Source organism: Nicotiana sylvestris, chromosome 10, assembly GCF_000393655.2.
Source record: "Nicotiana sylvestris chromosome 10, ASM39365v2, whole genome shotgun sequence".
NCBI lineage: Eukaryota > Viridiplantae > Streptophyta > Magnoliopsida > Solanales > Solanaceae > Nicotiana > Nicotiana sylvestris.
Genome location: NC_091066.1, coordinates 170,499,229 through 170,516,314, shown reverse-complemented (window position 1 = coordinate 170,516,314; position 17,086 = coordinate 170,499,229). Strand labels below are relative to the sequence as shown.

The 17,086-nt window shown below is 40.8% G+C and overlaps 1 protein-coding gene across 1 annotated transcript; it reads left to right on the top strand.

Moving 5' to 3' along the window:
* The first annotated feature begins 12,794 nt into the window (after positions 1-12,794).
* LOC138880251 (uncharacterized) lies at positions 12,795-13,573 on the top strand. The gene is made up of 2 exons (XM_070159930.1): positions 12,795-13,007; positions 13,334-13,573. The coding sequence occupies exons 1-2, from the start codon at positions 12,795-12,797 to the stop codon at positions 13,571-13,573; spliced, it is 453 nt and encodes a 150-aa protein (XP_070016031.1).
* The last annotated feature ends 3,513 nt before the right edge of the window (positions 13,574-17,086 follow it).

Sequence of the window (17,086 nt, the reverse complement as noted above, 5' to 3'; positions counted from 1 at the left end):
AACATCTTATGTGTTGTCCATTCTTTTCCTTATGCTTATTAGCTGGTAGGAACTATGTTAGAGCACTTGCACAAGCATAGACGTAATTGAACACCCCTATTGGCAATGAAGTTTCTCCTGGTATTGTCAATTATAGAGGTACACCCTTGTCTACTTGTCATATATGTGAGAGTAGCTCTAGTTAGCATGTGAGTTGTAACCATGACCATAAGGTACGATGGGAGCACAGGATGCCAAGTGTTAGGGTTTAGGTATTGGGACTCGTGTGCTATAAGTTTGTCCAAGGTTCGGTACTTCGTAGAGTTTGTTGGCTAAGACCTGATGTGAACACTGTCGTAAGTTCTGAGTTATTGCTTACCTTTACTATATTTGTGGTTTAGGATTGGGTTTTGTGATTTTGCTTGCTCTTCTACGTCATTATTATGGTATTTTCGTTGTTACTTGATGTTTTCTTCCCTTATTGTGATTGTTGTATTGTTAGCCATATTGTGTAGTCTTTATATATATATACATCATGTTCTGTTGTTCCTATGCTTATATTTGTACAGTTTATTAGACCGGTAGGTGTCTTGACTTTTCCTCGTCACTACTCTACCGAGGTTAGTCTTGATACTTACTGGGCATCGACGTGGTGTGCTTATACTACTCTTCTGCACATTTTTGTTATGCAGATCCCAGGTATCGATCGTTAGTAGCTGTGCTAATCATTGCTGAGGAGACTCGAGGTAAACCTGCTGCTGTGTTCGCATGCTTCAGAGTCACCTTCTTACTTGTATTCAACTGTTTTCACTCTTTTCCAAACAGTTTATATAGAAGTGGTAGTTAACTCTGTACGGCTTATGACTTGTACTATCGGGTTTTGGGAATAAGTTCATTGTATAAAGGATTCATTCTAGAAGAATTTTAAGATGTTATTTATTATTGTTGTTCTTCCGTACATATTAGGCTTATCTAGTCCTTAAGACTAGGTGCCGTCACGAAATCCAACGGAGGGGAAATTGGGTCGTGACACCTAATTCTATTGAAAAATGGGCAAAGGTCGATTAAGAAGAATTGAAAAGCGAAAACCGAAACCTTTCAAATGTTTTTTATGTGAAGGAATCAATTTCACATATCCAACAGATTTAATCTCTCATATGAAAGATAAACACAGAGAGAATACACATAAGTGTGAAGTTTGCTCAAACTATTTCAGAACTCTTGAAGATCTTCAGCTTCACTAGGAAGCTGAAAAACACTCGTAGAGTTTCTTCTCTCTCACTTTTTTTTTGTTTTTAGTTGTCTAGCTTCTTTTATTTTCAATATTTTACTTCCTTGAAAATGATTAGAGGTCGCGATCCTAGTGTAGATTTAGTAGAATAAAAAATAGTGTTGCTAGTGGTGATTAAATTCGTTAATTCTGTTAATGATTTTTGTTATCACTACTTCGTCCGAAGTCCACAGGAAAAAAATCGCTATACTGAAGGAACTAGCTAGTCGTCATACTGAGTCAGTCAACGGTAATTCTACTGAGTTTAAGAAGTGCAAAGTATATTTACAAGGGCGTCTCAATAAAATTCGTGGCCTAAAACCAAATTTTAATAAGGGGCCTTTTTTTCTTTTTTCTTTTGTTTATATTGTAGTTATCTTACAAAATGTAATGCTAATATTTATTTTGGTTTTTTCCTTTCTTTTTGTCTATAATTTAGTTATCTTACAAAATATAATATGTAGTACTAATAATTATATTGGTAAGAAAATTCAAGTTACTAAGATGTTAGCGAAGTATTTACAATGTGTTACCATGGATCTTATTGTAAAAAATATTATTTACCAATATAAAGATTTGAGTATCTTAATTCAAAGTTCTAAAATATTTCTATCTATCTATATAGAATAACAAAAACAACACTATAAGAGAATGCCAAGTGGATTACCCACAATTCAACACATGTCAAATTTTAGAACACATCTCCAGTAACAAAAGCAAAACTATAAGAGAATGCCGGGTGGATTATCCACAATTCAACACATGTCAAATTTTAGAACACATCTCCAAGATAGTTGGAGTTTAAAATTAATTTAAAATACAAATCATGAAAATAAACTCAGAACCAACAAATTTCAAAAGAATTGTATGTTTTCTCCCACATTTTGCAGTTATCCTCACACTTTTTTTGTTGGCAGTTTTTTTAATAAACAACTGCATACTCAAATTTACAAATTATTTTTATAAAGAAAAAGGAAAAAAATAGTTGGAGCATGACAGATCGTGCTCCAAACCACCAAAAATCCAATTTTATCTACTCATTCATAACGATTGATTATGGCTTTATTGTTTCAAATCCTTTTCAAATCTCAAATTCATCTACTCACTATACCAGTCTGATTACTACAACAGCTTTACAAATATGGATACACAAGTTCATGAAATCAGAAAAATTTCAAGCATCTCAAAGTTAGAGTCGTTCGAATGTGGAAAATCGATTCAAGCCTGAAATATCATATTCCATAAAATTGATTTTACAGGATTCAAAGATAACATATATAACTTTCACATAGTTTAAAGTTCCGCTTTTTGTAGTATTTCTGTTTCTGTTTTTGAAAATAGGATTAACAATTCTGTATAAATTATAGAAAAGTCAATATTTTTTCCAGTATCACTAAAGTACTTGCTAAGATTTATATGAAATTTCTTTGATCCCCATAGCATCAACTGTATAAGAAGTTGCTCCAGTTATTCAATGTAACGACCCGACTGGTCGTTTTGCTTTTTAGAACCACGTTCCCTTAGGTAAGACTTTTTGTACTTACTTTTACTGATTTATGACTTGCGAGAATGGTTGGTTCGGAATTTTGAAGAGTTTGGGTTGAAATTGGAACACTTGGTTCTTTAAGGTTAGCTTAAAAGACCAAGTTTGACTTCGGTCAATGTTTTGAGTAAATTACCTCGGAATCCGGATTAGAAGGTTCTAACAGGTTCGTATGATGATTTTGGACTTGGACGTATGTCCAGATCGGATTTTGGATGACCCAGGAGCATTTTGGTACCTAATAGTGAAAGTTGATTCCTTAAGGATTTTGAAGTTCTTAAATGTTTGGTTTGGAGCGGGTTTTTATTTTATCGAGGTCCGAACGAAATTCCGAGATCGAGAATAGTTATGTGGTGTCATTTAAGACTTACACGCAAAATTTGGTGTCAATCCGACTAGTATAAGTACGTTTCGGCGCGTTAGAAGTAATTTGAAGAACTTGAGATTCATAAGTTTGATTCAATTGGTTTTGGGGGATGATTCTGAGATTTAGCATTATTTCGGGCGTTCTGAGGGTTCGAGCGAGTCCATTTAATGATTTCAAACATGTCAGTATGTTCGGGCAGGGACCGGGGACCCCGAGCGTTAATCGGACAAGGCTCGAGTGAAGTTGGAAAAAATGGAAAGGAGCTGAAGCTCCAGCTATCTGTCATAACCGCACCTGCGGTTGGTCAGCCGTAGGTGCGAGACCGCAGGTGCGGTCAACACATCGCAGAAGTGGCCAAGGAGAGGAGCCAGGAACTGCAAATGCGGCTCCTTCTCCACAAAAGCGGCTACGCAAGAGCTGCTCAAAGACTGTAAAAGCGGTCCCAGCCCGCCTGGCCCAACTCTGCAGATGCAAACCCCCTCTCGCAGAAGCGAGACCACAGATGCGGTCCCCTGACCGCAAGTGCGGAAATCGCCAAGGCAGTGCCTTCATTAAATACAGGAATGTGTTATTTTTGACACATTTCCACCATTGTTTGGGCGATTAGGGAGCTTTCAAAGAGAGAAATTCCACCTAGCATCTTGAGAAAAGTTTATCCTACTTATTTCTAGTTTAATACTCGAGCCTTGGGTAGATTAACACACAAAGATTAAGGAAAAATCATGGGATTAGAGCAAAACCTAGGGTTTTGATAAAAGTTAGATTTAACCACGAAATTTGTTATGGAATGAAGTAGAAATCATATATTATTGATCCTTAGGTTATAAAGAACAATTTTCTTTGAAAAATTTCGGAATCCGAGCACGTGGGCCCGGGGTCGGATTTTAGGAAACTTGTGTTTAAGGTTGGGAAATTACTTTAGTAATTAAAATGTGAACTCTTGAACTTGTATTGACTAGTTCCTACCTCGTTTAATTAGTTTTGGATCGTTCGACTCCAAATTGAGGGTTTGAGCACGTTCTTGGTATTGGAAGTACACTTTGGAGCAAGGTGAATCTCCTTTCTAACCTTGTAAGAGGGAATTGTCCCTATAGGTGAAATAATTGAATAAATTGCCACTAAATGTGGGGTCTACGTATGCACTAGGTGACGAGAGTCCGTGCGTAGCCACTATTATGCTTAAGTTCGGGTAGTCTAGGACCCAAAAGTATGCTTTATGTGATATTCTTTTAACTTTATGGTCAATTTGGATTGCTTAAATCATGTTGAATTTGGTAAATGAAATTAATAAGAGGAACATCATTTTCTTGACCCTTTTAAAGAGAAGTTGATATTTCTATGAGTAATTGCTCCCCTGATATATTATTGTCTTACTGTTTGTTGTGTTTAATTATATTTGACCACGTCGCATGTATGATTCGTGAGCGAGGTAATAGATGCATCTATGGTTCGCGCCGTTTGACCCTCCGGCAGTGCAAACTTTATTTTTATGTTGGATCGGGTCGTACGACCTCGACACTATTTGCGCATGCTTCTTGCTCGGTACTTTTCTATGAATTGAACCTTGTTATATGCCTTGAAATGTAAATGGCTAACTGTGATATTATCTAGGAAATGACCTATTACTTCTTGCTACAAATTGTTATTTATTTGTGACATCTATGCTTAGCATAACACTTTCTCATATTATTTGACCCTAGCAAGTGTCAAGTCGACCTTTCGTCTTTACTTCTTTGAGATTAGACAGGATACTTACTAGGTACATATTGTTTATATACTCATACTATGCTTCTGTACTTAATTGTACAGGATCTGAGGTAGGTACATCTGGCTACCAGTCTGGTGCGCATTCTTGATCGTAGTCTGAGATTCCACGGTGAGTTGCTCCCTTCCTATGCCGTTCAGCAGCATGATGGAGTCTCTCTTTGCTTTTGGCTGTATATTCTATTACAGACAGTAGGATAGATTTATTATTTTGTATATTCTACTAGATGCCCATATACTTGTGACACCAGGTCTTGGCACATACATTGGTAGACTATTCTTTTGGGTTGTATAATTATTATTTAAAGTTGCTAATTATCACTATTTTAAATTCAAGGTAAGAAAATGTTGGAGTTGTTTTGACAAAGTAAAAATGAGAAAACGTTAATATTTTCGAGTTGTCTTGCCTGGCAATGGTGTTGGGCGCCATCATGACCTATAATGAAATTGGATCATGACAACATAGTATTAGAGCCGTAGGTTCACGTAGGTCTCACGAATCATGGGCAAACCTAATAGAGTCTTGTGGATCGGTATGGAGGCGTTTATATTTATCTTCGAGAGGCTATAGGGTGTTAGGAAACTACTCTTTATTCATTTCCTAACATGTAGTGGTTGGTATACTAAATTTTCCTCTTCTATTCTCTCACAGACGGTGAGGACACACACGACAGATCTTCCCGACTCGGGAAGAGCTGCTCCCCCCATTGCTAGAGGCCGAGGCAGAGGCCGGGGGAGAGAACCAGCCCGAAGTAGGGGATGAGGGCATCCTAGAGCTATTCCAATAGTACCATCGGAATATTCTGTGGGAGATCCTATCATTGAGGAGCAAGGTGAGGTGCTCGCAGCTGATCCTACCCCGGAGGACTTTATGACAGCATCGGGTTTTCAGGAGGTCATAGGTCATATGCTGCGGTTCACGGACACCATGACTCAGGATGGTTTATTTCCAGCGGATCCAGCTACATCACAGGTAGGAGGGGAGCATAGACCCTTACTGCTCAGGCTCCTGGTCACGCAGCTGCAGTGTATTAAACTCTAGAAGCACTACCCACAGATGGGGCTCAGCCAGTTGCTGCAGTGGTGCCCGAGCCCAGACCAGTTGTGGATGGTGACCCACATAAGTTATTAGACAGATAGACTAGGCTACACCCTCCTATCTTCGGGGGTTAGCGTCATGAGGATGCCCATAATTTTATTGAGGTTCAGTGACAGACTACACAACATGAGGATATTGGAGTAGCATGGGGTTGACTTCACTACTTTCAACTGGAGGGCAGGGCCCGTAGATGGTGGCAGTCCTATATTCTTGGCAGGCCAGCAGGTTCTCCTCCCATCACTTGGGGTCAGTTCACATAGTTATTCTTGTACATGTATATTCCACCCTCTGAGAGGGAAGAGCTCCAGTATCAGTTTGAGTAGCTTGAGTAGGGGCAGATGTCCGTGACCGACTATGAGGCGAGGTTTTCTGAGTTATCTCGCCATGCATTAATGATGCTTCCTACTAACGCATAGAGGGTGCAGAGGCTCGTTGCAGGGTCGTATTCTGGCATTAGGGCCAACATGGCCCGAGAGGTGGAGATGGGGACTCCTTATCAGCTAGTGGTGGAGATTGGTCAGAGGATTGAGGGCTACCGTCTGAGAGGTAGGGAGCATATGCAGCAGGACAAGAGGGCTAGATTCTCCGGAGAGCTCAAAGGTGCTCCTGCTAGGGGAAGATGTCAGTTTGGGAGGGGTCAGCCTAGCAGGCCCCCATATTCAGCACCACCACCTCCATGAGGTGCTCCAGCGCGCCCCTATTTCAGCGCCATCCCAGAGAGTTCCTACCGTCCGCCAGATGTTTAGGGTTCTTCCAGTGGACATTCAGGTCCCCAGGGTTCTTCTGGTCCCTATTTCAGTGCTATGCCAGAGAGTTCATACCGTCCACCAGCTATTCAGAGTTCCTCTAGTGGGTATTCAGGACATCAGGGCTAGGCTTCTAGACAGCAGGCTATGGTGCCGAGAGGTTGTTACGAGTGTGGAGATTCGGGTTGTCACGACCCAAAATCCACTAAGGGTCGTGATGGCGCCAGACACCGCTGTCAGGCAAGCCAACCATAAATACTTAATTAAATTCTCATTTAAACAATTGTGAAAAACTCTGATTTTTTTTCAATTTTTACTAGTAAAAGATACTCAGTTCAAATTAAACATACATGTCAAAAAGTCAATACAAAATACCCCATAACTATTCCATAACCCGGTGTCAGAAGTGCATGAGCTATTTCTAGGAAGCAATACAATACAACAATTGTCCGGAATACAAATTGGACAAAAAATAAACACAATAATCTGGAGGAGACTCTCCTAGCTACGGGTCATCTCGAGAAGTGCAGCTCACCTAAGTCTCCACATCAACCATGCTGCTACGCCCTCCAGGCCACTAGTGATGCATGTGTCCGTGCAATAAAAATGCACAGCAAGTGTAGTATGAGTACGAAAATAACGTGTACCGAATAAGTATCTCGTCTAATCTCGAAGAAGTAGAGACGAGAGGTCGACTTTGACACTTACTAGTGGTCCAATAATAATACATCCGTAATATAATGAATCGAGGATTTATATAATCAGGATTTGTAATTCAATAGGGCGAAGCATGTAACCAATTCTTTCTTTTATGCGAAATTTCCAAATTTCCTTTTTCATCATTTATACACATATTCTCAAGCCGAGAAAGGGAATAACAACTTCAATTAGTTTCAAGGCAAGCAATACAAGCATGTGCAAATCATGCCGAGGTCGTACGACCTGATCCAACAGAAATGTAAAATGTGCACTATCGAGGGTCGAACGGCCTGAACCATAGATGCATCTATTACCCCGCTTGTGAATCATATATGCGATGCGGTCAACATAAATAAACAAATACCCCACTCGTGAATCATACATGCGACGCGGGCACACATAGATACACAAAGTCAAACATCCAATTAAGAGTTTATCGGGGCATGTTTATTCCAATAAAAGTCAATTCTCTTTTAATGATTTAATAAAAATGAAGTTTAATTCTTTTAGAAATTCATTTACCAATTTGATATGATTTAAGAAATTCAAATGTCAATAAGATTACAAATATTCCAAGTATAGCATGCTTTTGGGTCCTAGACTACCCGGACTTAAACATAATAGTAGCTACGCACGGACTTTCTTCACCTCGTGCATATGTAGCCCCCACAAATAGGAGCACATAACTAATTATTTCACCTATGGGGACAATTCCCTCTTACAAGGTTAGAAAGGAGACTCACCTCGCTCTGAAGATCCATAATCGGCATTCCACGCCCTTCTGAAAACTCGAATCGATGCACAATGCTCCAAAACTAGCCATTAATTATGCAAATTTGTTAATATATGCTCAATTACTCATTACATTCCAATTTATAACAATTTCTAACCCCGATCGAAAAGATGACAAAATTACCCTCGGACCCATGCGCCCGGATTCCAAAATTGTTTGAAGATAAAGCTTACCCATGAACTCACGAACTCAAATATATGATTTTCTCTTAATTTCATACCCAAAATCGTGGTCAAAATCCAAGAATACAAATTTTCTAGGTTTTTTCCTCAAACCCCCAAATTTCTACCAATTTACATGCTAAAATCCATATATAATCAATATATTTAACTCAAGATAGGTGGAGTTAGCTTACCTTGTCGTTGATGATGAAAACCCCCACTTGAAGCTCTCCAAAATCGTCCACACCAAATGAAAATGGGGGGAAAATGACCAACCCCCGATTTTAAAAGAACTTACTGCCTCCAACACTTTCGCACATGCGGTCACACGACCGCTTCTGCGGTTCCGCAGGGGCAGCCCCACTACCGCATTTGCGGTCCTTCCAAGGCCCCCTATTTCCGCTTTTGCACTCCTTCTTCCGCAGGTGCGGTCCCGCTTCTGCGATGACTTGACCGCATCTGCGGTCCCAGCCTTCTCCCTTCTCAACTACATTTGCGCTCCTTTGGATGCTTCTATGGCTCCGCACCTACGGCCCAAACCCCGCAGGTGCGGTTACACCAGATATCAGCTGTTGAAGCCCTTCTTCAAACTCCAAATTTGATCCGTTAACCATCCGGAATCCACCCGAGGCCCCTGGGACCACAACCAATCATGCCAACCAGTCCCAAAACACATTACGGACTTGATCGAGGCCTCAAATCATATCAAACAATGCTAAAACCACGAATCACACTCCAATTCAAGCTTAATGAACTCTAAAATTTCAAACTTCTACTTTCGGTGTTTAAGCCTATCAAATCACGTCCGATTAACCTCAAATTTTGCACAGAACTCATATTCGCCATTACGGACCTACTCCAACTTCCGAAATAGTAATCCGACCCCGATATCAAAAAATCTACTCTCGGTCAAACTTCCCAAAAACCTTCAAATTTCTATATTTAGCCAAATGACTCCAAAATGACCTACGGACTTTCGAATTCACTTCCGATCATGCTCCCAACACCAGAATCACCATAAGGAGCTACTCCCAAACTCAGAATCTCAAACAAACATCAATAACACTGAAATGCACTTCAGCCCAAACTTATGGAATTCTTCCAAAAATGCTAACTTCTACAATAGGTGTCGAAACGATCTCGGGTCTTCCAAAACCCGATCCGGATATACAACTATGTCCGAAATTATCATACGAACCTGCCAGAACCTTCGAATCCCGATTCTGAGGTCGTTTACTCAAAAACCCAATCTTAGTCAATTCTTTCAACTTAAGGTTTCCGAAATGAGAATTCTCTTTCCAAATCAACTCCGAACTTCCCGGAATTCAGTTCCGACCATGCGTACAAGTCATAATACCTGAAGTGAAGTTGCTCATGGCCTCAAACTATGGAACGACGTGCTAGAGCTCAAAACAACCGGTCGAGTCATTACACGGGTCACATAAAGAGGCCCTGCCCCAGACTTCGGGGCAAAGCAGTACAGCAGGGTCAGCAACCCATGATCTCAGCACCGGTTGCCCAGCCTCCTAGAGGCGGGGGACAGACGGATAGGGGTCATCCTAGAGGTGGAGTCCATATAGGGAAAGGTCAGCCAGCTACTACTCAGACAGGTGGAGGCCAGCCAGTCGGCGCTCCAGCTAGATTCTATGCCATTCCGGCCAGACCAAATGTATTGGCCTCAGATGCCCTTATCACAGGTATTATCTCTGTTTGTGGTAGGCATGCTTCAGTGCTATTTGATCCAGGATCTACTTATTCATATGTGTCATCTCTATTTGTTTATTACCTGGATGTTCCTCGTGAGCCTTTGGGCACTCCTATTCATGTGTCCACTCTTGTGGGCGATTCAGTGGTTGTGAATCGGATCTACTGGTCTTGTGTGGTCACATTTTGCGGTTTCGAGACTAAAGCAGATCTCATGTTACTTGACATGATCGATTTTGAGTTCATCCTGGGCATGGATTGGTTATCTCCATATCATGTCGTCCTAGATTGCCATGCCAAGACTGTTACATTAGCAATGCCAGAGTTGCCAAGGTTGGAGTGGAAGGGTTCCTTAGTTAATATATCTAGTCGGGTTATCTCTTTTCTAAATGCTCGACGCATGGTCGAGAAAGGTTGTTTGTCTTATCTAGCTTATGTTCGGGACATCACCGCATAGTCTCCAACGATTGATGCAGTTCCAGTAGTCCAGGAGTTTGCCGATGTGTTTCCTTCTGGCCTTCCTGTCATGCCACAGGATCGTGATATTGATTTCTGTATTGATTTGGCTTCAGGATGCCCACCCTATATCTATTCCATCGTACCATATGGCTCCGAAAGTGTTGAAGGAGTTGAAGGAGCAGCTTGAGGAGTTGTTAGAAAAGGGGTTTGTTAGACCAAGTGTGTCACCTTGGGGTACACCAATGTTATTCGTAAAGAAGAAGGATGGGACCATGCGGATGTGCATTGATTACCGCCAGTTGAACAAGGCTACTATCAAGAACAAGTACCCATTGTCGCGCATTGATGATTTGTTCGACCAGTTGCAGGGTTCTAGGATGTTCTCTAAGATCGACTTGAGATCAAGGTACCATCAGTTGAAGATTTGGGACTCAGACGTTCCGAAGACTGCTTTCCGTACTAGATATGGTCATTATAAGTTTCTGGTGATGTCCTTTGGCATAACTGATGCCTCAGCTGCATTTATGAACTTGATGAACAGGGTGTTCAGACCTTATATTGATTACTTTGTTATTGTCTTCATTGACTACATCTTGATATACTCACGCAGCCTAGGGGAGCACGAGCAGCATTTGAGAGTAGTGCTTCAGACCTTGCGAGAGCAGGAGCTATATGCTAAGTTCTCCAAATATGAGTTTTGGCTAGATTCAGTAGCATTCTTGGGGCATATTGTGTCAGGAGAGGGTATTAAGGTAGATCCCAAGAAGATTGAGGCAGTTCAGAGTTGGCCATGTCCTACTTCAGTGACCAAAATCAGGAGTTTCCTGGGGTTAGCCGGTTATTACAGATGATTCGTGCAGGGATTTTCATCTGTTGCATCACCGCTGACTAGATTGACCTAGAAGGGTGCTCCGTTCCGTTGGTCCGATGATTGTGAGGTAAGCTTTCAAAAGCTCAAGATAGTTTTGACTACAGCACCAGTTATTGTGTTACCTTCCGATTCAGGGATGTATACGGTATATTGCGATGTTTCACACATCAGATTGGGTATTGTATTGATGCAGGAGGGGCGAGTTATTGCATATGCTTCGCATTAACTGAAGATTCATGAGAAAAATTATCCTGTGCATGATTTAGAGTTAGCCGCGATTGTTCATGCTCTTAAGATATGGAAGCATTATCTGTATGAGGTGTCATGTGAGGTTTATACTGATCATCGTAGCTTACAGTATTTGTTCAAGTAGAGGGATCTCAATTTGAGGCAGCGTAGATGGCTTGAGTTACTGAAGGATTATGACATCACCATTCTTTATCATCCGGGCAAGGCAAATGTGGTCGCGAATGCCTTAAGCAGGAAAGCAGAAAGTATGGGTAGCTTGGCATTCATTTCAGCAGAGGAGAGGCCACTAGCCTTGGACATTCAGTCCTTGGCCAACAGACTTGTGAGGTTAGATATTTCAGAGCCCAGCCGAGTCCTTGCATATATTGTTACTCAGTCTTCATTATTGGGGCAGATCAAGGCATGACAGTTCGATGATCCACATTTGGCGGTTCTCAGAGAGACAGTGCTATAGGGTAGTGCCAAGGAGGTTTTTATTGGCGAGGATGGTGTTCTGCGACTTCAGGGTAGCCTATTTGTTCCTAATATTGATGGCCTGAGGGAGAGGATTCTAGATGAGGCACACAGTTCGCGGTATTCCATTCATCCGGGTGCTACGAAGATGTATCGTGACTTGAGACAGCATTATTGGTGGTGAAGGATGAAGAAAGACATAGTGGAGTATGTGGCTAGGTGTTTGAATTGCCAACAGGTTAAGTATGAACACTAGAGGCTAGATGGCCTACTTCAGCAGATGCCTATACCTGAGTGGAAGTGGGAGCGCATTACTATGGACTTTGTAGTTGGGTTTCCCCAGACCTTGCGGAAGTTTGATGCAGTATGGGTCATTGTCGACAGGTTGACCAAGTCGGCACACTTTATTCCAGTGGCGACTACTTATACTTCAGAGAGGTATGCTCAGATTTACATTCGGGAGATAGTCCGATTGCACGATGTGCCTGTTTCCATCATATCAGATAGAGGCCCTCAGTTCACTTCCCATTTCTGGAGAGCCATTCAGAGTGAGTTGGGGACCCGTGTGGATCTTAGCACAGCATTCCATCCTTAGACCGACGGACAGTCGGAGCGGACAGTTCAGATTTTGGAGGACATGCTTAGAGCCTGTGTGATTGACTTTGGAGGGCAGCGGGATCAGTTCCTTCCCTTGGCGGAGTTTGCTTACAACAACAACTATCAGTCCAGTATCGAGATGGATCCATTTGAGGCTTTATATGGTCGGCGATGTCGTTCTCCTATTGGGTGGTCTGAGCGTGGTGAGGCTAAGTTGTACGGTACAAACTTGGTGAAATATGCCTTGGAAAAGGTAAAGTTGATTCAGGAAAGGCTTCGCATAACTCAGTCTAGACAGAAGAGTTACGCGGATCAGAAGGCGTGTGATGTATCATTCATGGTTAGCGAGAAGGTTCTCTTGAAAGTATCGCCGATGAAGGGTATTATGAGATTCGAGAAGAAGGGCAAGTTGAGCCCAAGGTTTATTGGCCCATTTGAGGTGTTGAGGCGAGTTGGAGAGGTTGTTTACGAGCATGGTTTACCCCCAGCTTATCGGGAGTTCATCCAGTTTTTCACGTGTCTATGCTTCGGAGGTATCATGTCGACTTGTCCCAAGTGTTAAACTTCAGTACCATTCAGCTGGATGAGAGTTTGGGTTATGAGGAGGAGCCAGTTGCCATTGTTGATAGACAGGATCGCCAGTTTAGGTCCAAGAGGATTTTTGTGGTGAAGGTCCAGTGGAGGGGCCAACCAGTCGAGGAGGCGACCTGGGAGTCCGAGGAGGACATGCGGAGCGGATATCCACGCTTATCCGGCGCTTTAGGTATGAATCTAAACCCGTTCAAGGAAGAACGTTTGTTTAAGAGGTGGACAATGTAAAAAAAAATATCCAACAAAGTTAAACAAGAAACTTACCTCAAACAAGCCAAATCGATACACTAGAAGTGCCTTCCCTCTCAAATCATTCTCCGAACGGTTTGAAACTAGCCAAAAGCAACTCAAAATCATCAAATAATGCCATAGGAAGCAAACCCAATCGATAAAGGTCGAATATTTACACATTTACTCAAAGTCAACCAAAAAGTCAAAGTCGGGCTCCCACCTCGGAACCCCACAAAACTCACAAAATCTAACAACCCATTCAATTACGAGTCCAACCATACTAATTTCACTCAAATTCGACTTTGAATCGATGTTCAAAACCCAAAAATTTACTTTAGGAAAGTTTAGACAAAAATTCCCAATTTCTCTTTAAAAATCATAATCCAAATGCCAAAATCGAAGATAGATTCATGAAATATAATCAAAACCAAGTAGAGAACACTTACCCCAATCCTTGTGGTGAAAATTACCTCCAAAATCTCCCAAATTCGAGCTCCCCAACTCAAAATGTGATAAAATAACTCAAGGGTCCGAAATAGAGTACTTATACGCACTGCCCAGGTATATTTTTCACGATCGGGGGACCAGCTTCGCGATCGCAAAGCACAAAATGTTCATACTCAAAGAATCTCTACGCGAACGCAGCCCAGGCCCGCGATCGTGATGAACATCTGCACAGACTAGCGCGAATGTGGATGCAACAGTGCGAACGAGATGAAGAAGCCATGAAGACCTGCCCAGCCTAGCTCTACACTACATGAACCCGTAACCACTTACGCGAACGCGATGCTCAAGATCTAACAACCTACACGAATGCGGTGGAATATTTGCGAACGCAAAAAAGAAGAAGATACCCAGCTCCAGAATTACTCTACGCGATTAAGTTCCCTGCTTCACGATCGCAATGCTCTGCAAAAACTCCAACAACCAGCAATGCAAAAACCATCCGAAAAGATCCGAACCACGTCTGAAACTCACCCGAGCCCCTCATATCCCGTTCGAGCATACCGACAAGTCCCAAAATATACCACGGACCTACTCGAGACCTCAAATCACTCATAACAACATCAAAACCACGAATCGCATCTCAAATCAAACTAAATGAACTTTTGAACTTTCAACTTCCAAAACTCGTGCCAAACCATATCAATTCAACTCAGAATGACCTCATATTTTGCACACAAGTTCCAAATGACATAACAAACCTATTCCAACTCCCCAAAATGCGAACCGAATATCATCAAAGTCAACTTCCGGTCAAACTTATGAACATTCCATAACTCCAAATTGCCAACTTTCGTCAATTAGCGCCAAAACCTTCAAGAAACATCCAAATGCAAATTCGGGCATACGCCCAAGTCCAAAATCACCATTCGGGCCTAAGAGAACCATCAAAACTCCGGTCCGGGTCAAATATGCAAAAATCAAACTTGGTCAACTCTTCCAACTCAAAGCTTCTAACATGAGAATCCTTCTTCCGAATCGATCCCGAATCACCTAAAACCAAACCAACGATTCACAAAAGTCATATTACGTCATATAAAGCTACACAAGACTTCAAACAGCTGAACGAAATGCAATTTCTCAAAACGACCGGTCGGGTCGTTACAGGAGCCCTAACTGAAAAAATGAAAGAAAAAACCATAAACTAAAAATGAATGACAAACCAGACGAATGAAACTAGAGGGGAAGAAAAGGAACTTACAGTTTCAAGCCTTTTTCCGCTGAACAACAGTGAAATGAGAAAATGAAAGTAGAAAGAGTATTGGAACTAAAAGAGGGAGGAACTCTACTAAAAAGAAAAACGAGAGAATGTACGCAAAGAAAAAAAAAAAAAAGGAGGGAAGATAGCCGTGTTCTTTTTCGTGCGAAATTGTGAATTTGAAATTTGTTTAGGCAACAAACCAAATTAGTTGTTGCCAAAACTAAACATTTAAACAATAATATATTGTTGCCAATTTATTTTTATTTTAAATTTATTATAATATTTGCATATTATGGCAACAAGATTAATGTGTTTGCCTACGAGAATAAACTCATTGTTACAAGTTTAACTTTCTAGCAACAATTAAAGGTGGCAAACGGGCGGTCGGGTGGGTAATGCAAAAATGGATAAGTTATTCAACCTGACCCATATTTATTTGAGAAATTTTCATAAAGCATTATCTTTTAGTAGTAATTAGTCATCTATAAATACCATTTGCTATATTACGGAATATAGATACCTTTTCTGTGGTTATAAGATGTATTTGATGTATTTAAGCTATTGTATTCATGAATACAGTAGCAAAAATAGGCGTGAATCAGGGAAGTCCAGCTAATTAGTTGTTGTATTCGAGTGTATTCGACTGTATTCATGGAGTGAAACATGGGATTACAGCTGGACAGATTACTGTATTCGACTGTATTCACGGCGTGAAATTGGGGATTATACTGTTTTTAAAACGGAAAGTGAATCAATTAACATAATAGACTCCTAATATAACTCAACAAACTCAATTATAACACACAACTTTTGTATTTTTCAGTTATAAAAAAGATTCTCAACTGCAAAATACAATGAAATAGATAGAATACAGAGGGATACATTGAAATACAATGAGAAAAAAAGACACTGAATACAATGAAATACAACGAGATACATTGAATTACAATGGAAAAAAAATAGTGAATACTATGAAATACATAGAAATACAGCGAGATACAGCGAGATACATTGAAATGCTCTTAAAAAAAGGTAACAGAATCTTCAAATTGCTCAACCCCAAACTTCAGACGACCTATTTTAGTCGACAATTTTCCGACGACCCATTGGATTCAGACCATGATTCCATAAGTAATTTGAATGTATCTCGCTGTATTTGAAGATTATGTACACTCTGTTTGACTTTGATAAGGACATCGTTGTATTTGCTGAAACTACCACTACAGATGAAGGTCCCAGAAGAATCTAAAACATAAAAAAAGTAGAAACCTATTATTCTTGTCTTGATTCAAGAATCCAACCAAAACCAAAGATGTAACCCACCAAAATTCTCAAAAGCCAATCACACCACAGGCTTCAAAATTCTAAAACCACCAAATTGCAATAAAATCTTAGGGAACTTGCGGTGAATAGCAGGATAAGCCCCATATGCAATGACTATCAAAATCAAAGCTAAAAGAAGAGAGATTTTAGGATCGGAAACTTTAGACAAAGAGGTTTCTGAACTGGGTTTCTCTCAACCGAATGCGGGGAGCCGGAGCAATTTCTGAAGTGGGCTTTGCACAAATCCGGTGGAAGGAGGAGGAGATCGGAAATTTTAATGGGATGGGGGAAGAGAATGGGATGTATCAAAGTAGAGAGAAAGAAAATATTGTAACTGATTAGCGTATTTAGTGGCTTAGGGCTAGGAGGTAACCAAAATTAAATATTTTGCTATAAACCTTAAAAGGTATCTATAGAATATAATTTTTTAAAATAGTATTTGTTTAAAATAATAAGGTGTTAACCTTTGCTATAGGAGGTAA

Bases quoted from the DNA above. Each gene is read 5' to 3' on its own strand.
- LOC138880251 (XM_070159930.1), top strand. From the start codon at position 12,795: ATGCTTAGAGCCTGTGTGATTGACTTTGGAGGGCAGCGGGATCAGTTC. The intron at 13,008-13,333 runs GTAAAGTTGATT...AGTACCATTCAG, and splicing joins TGAAATATGCCTTGGAAAAG to CTGGATGAGAGTTTGGGTTA.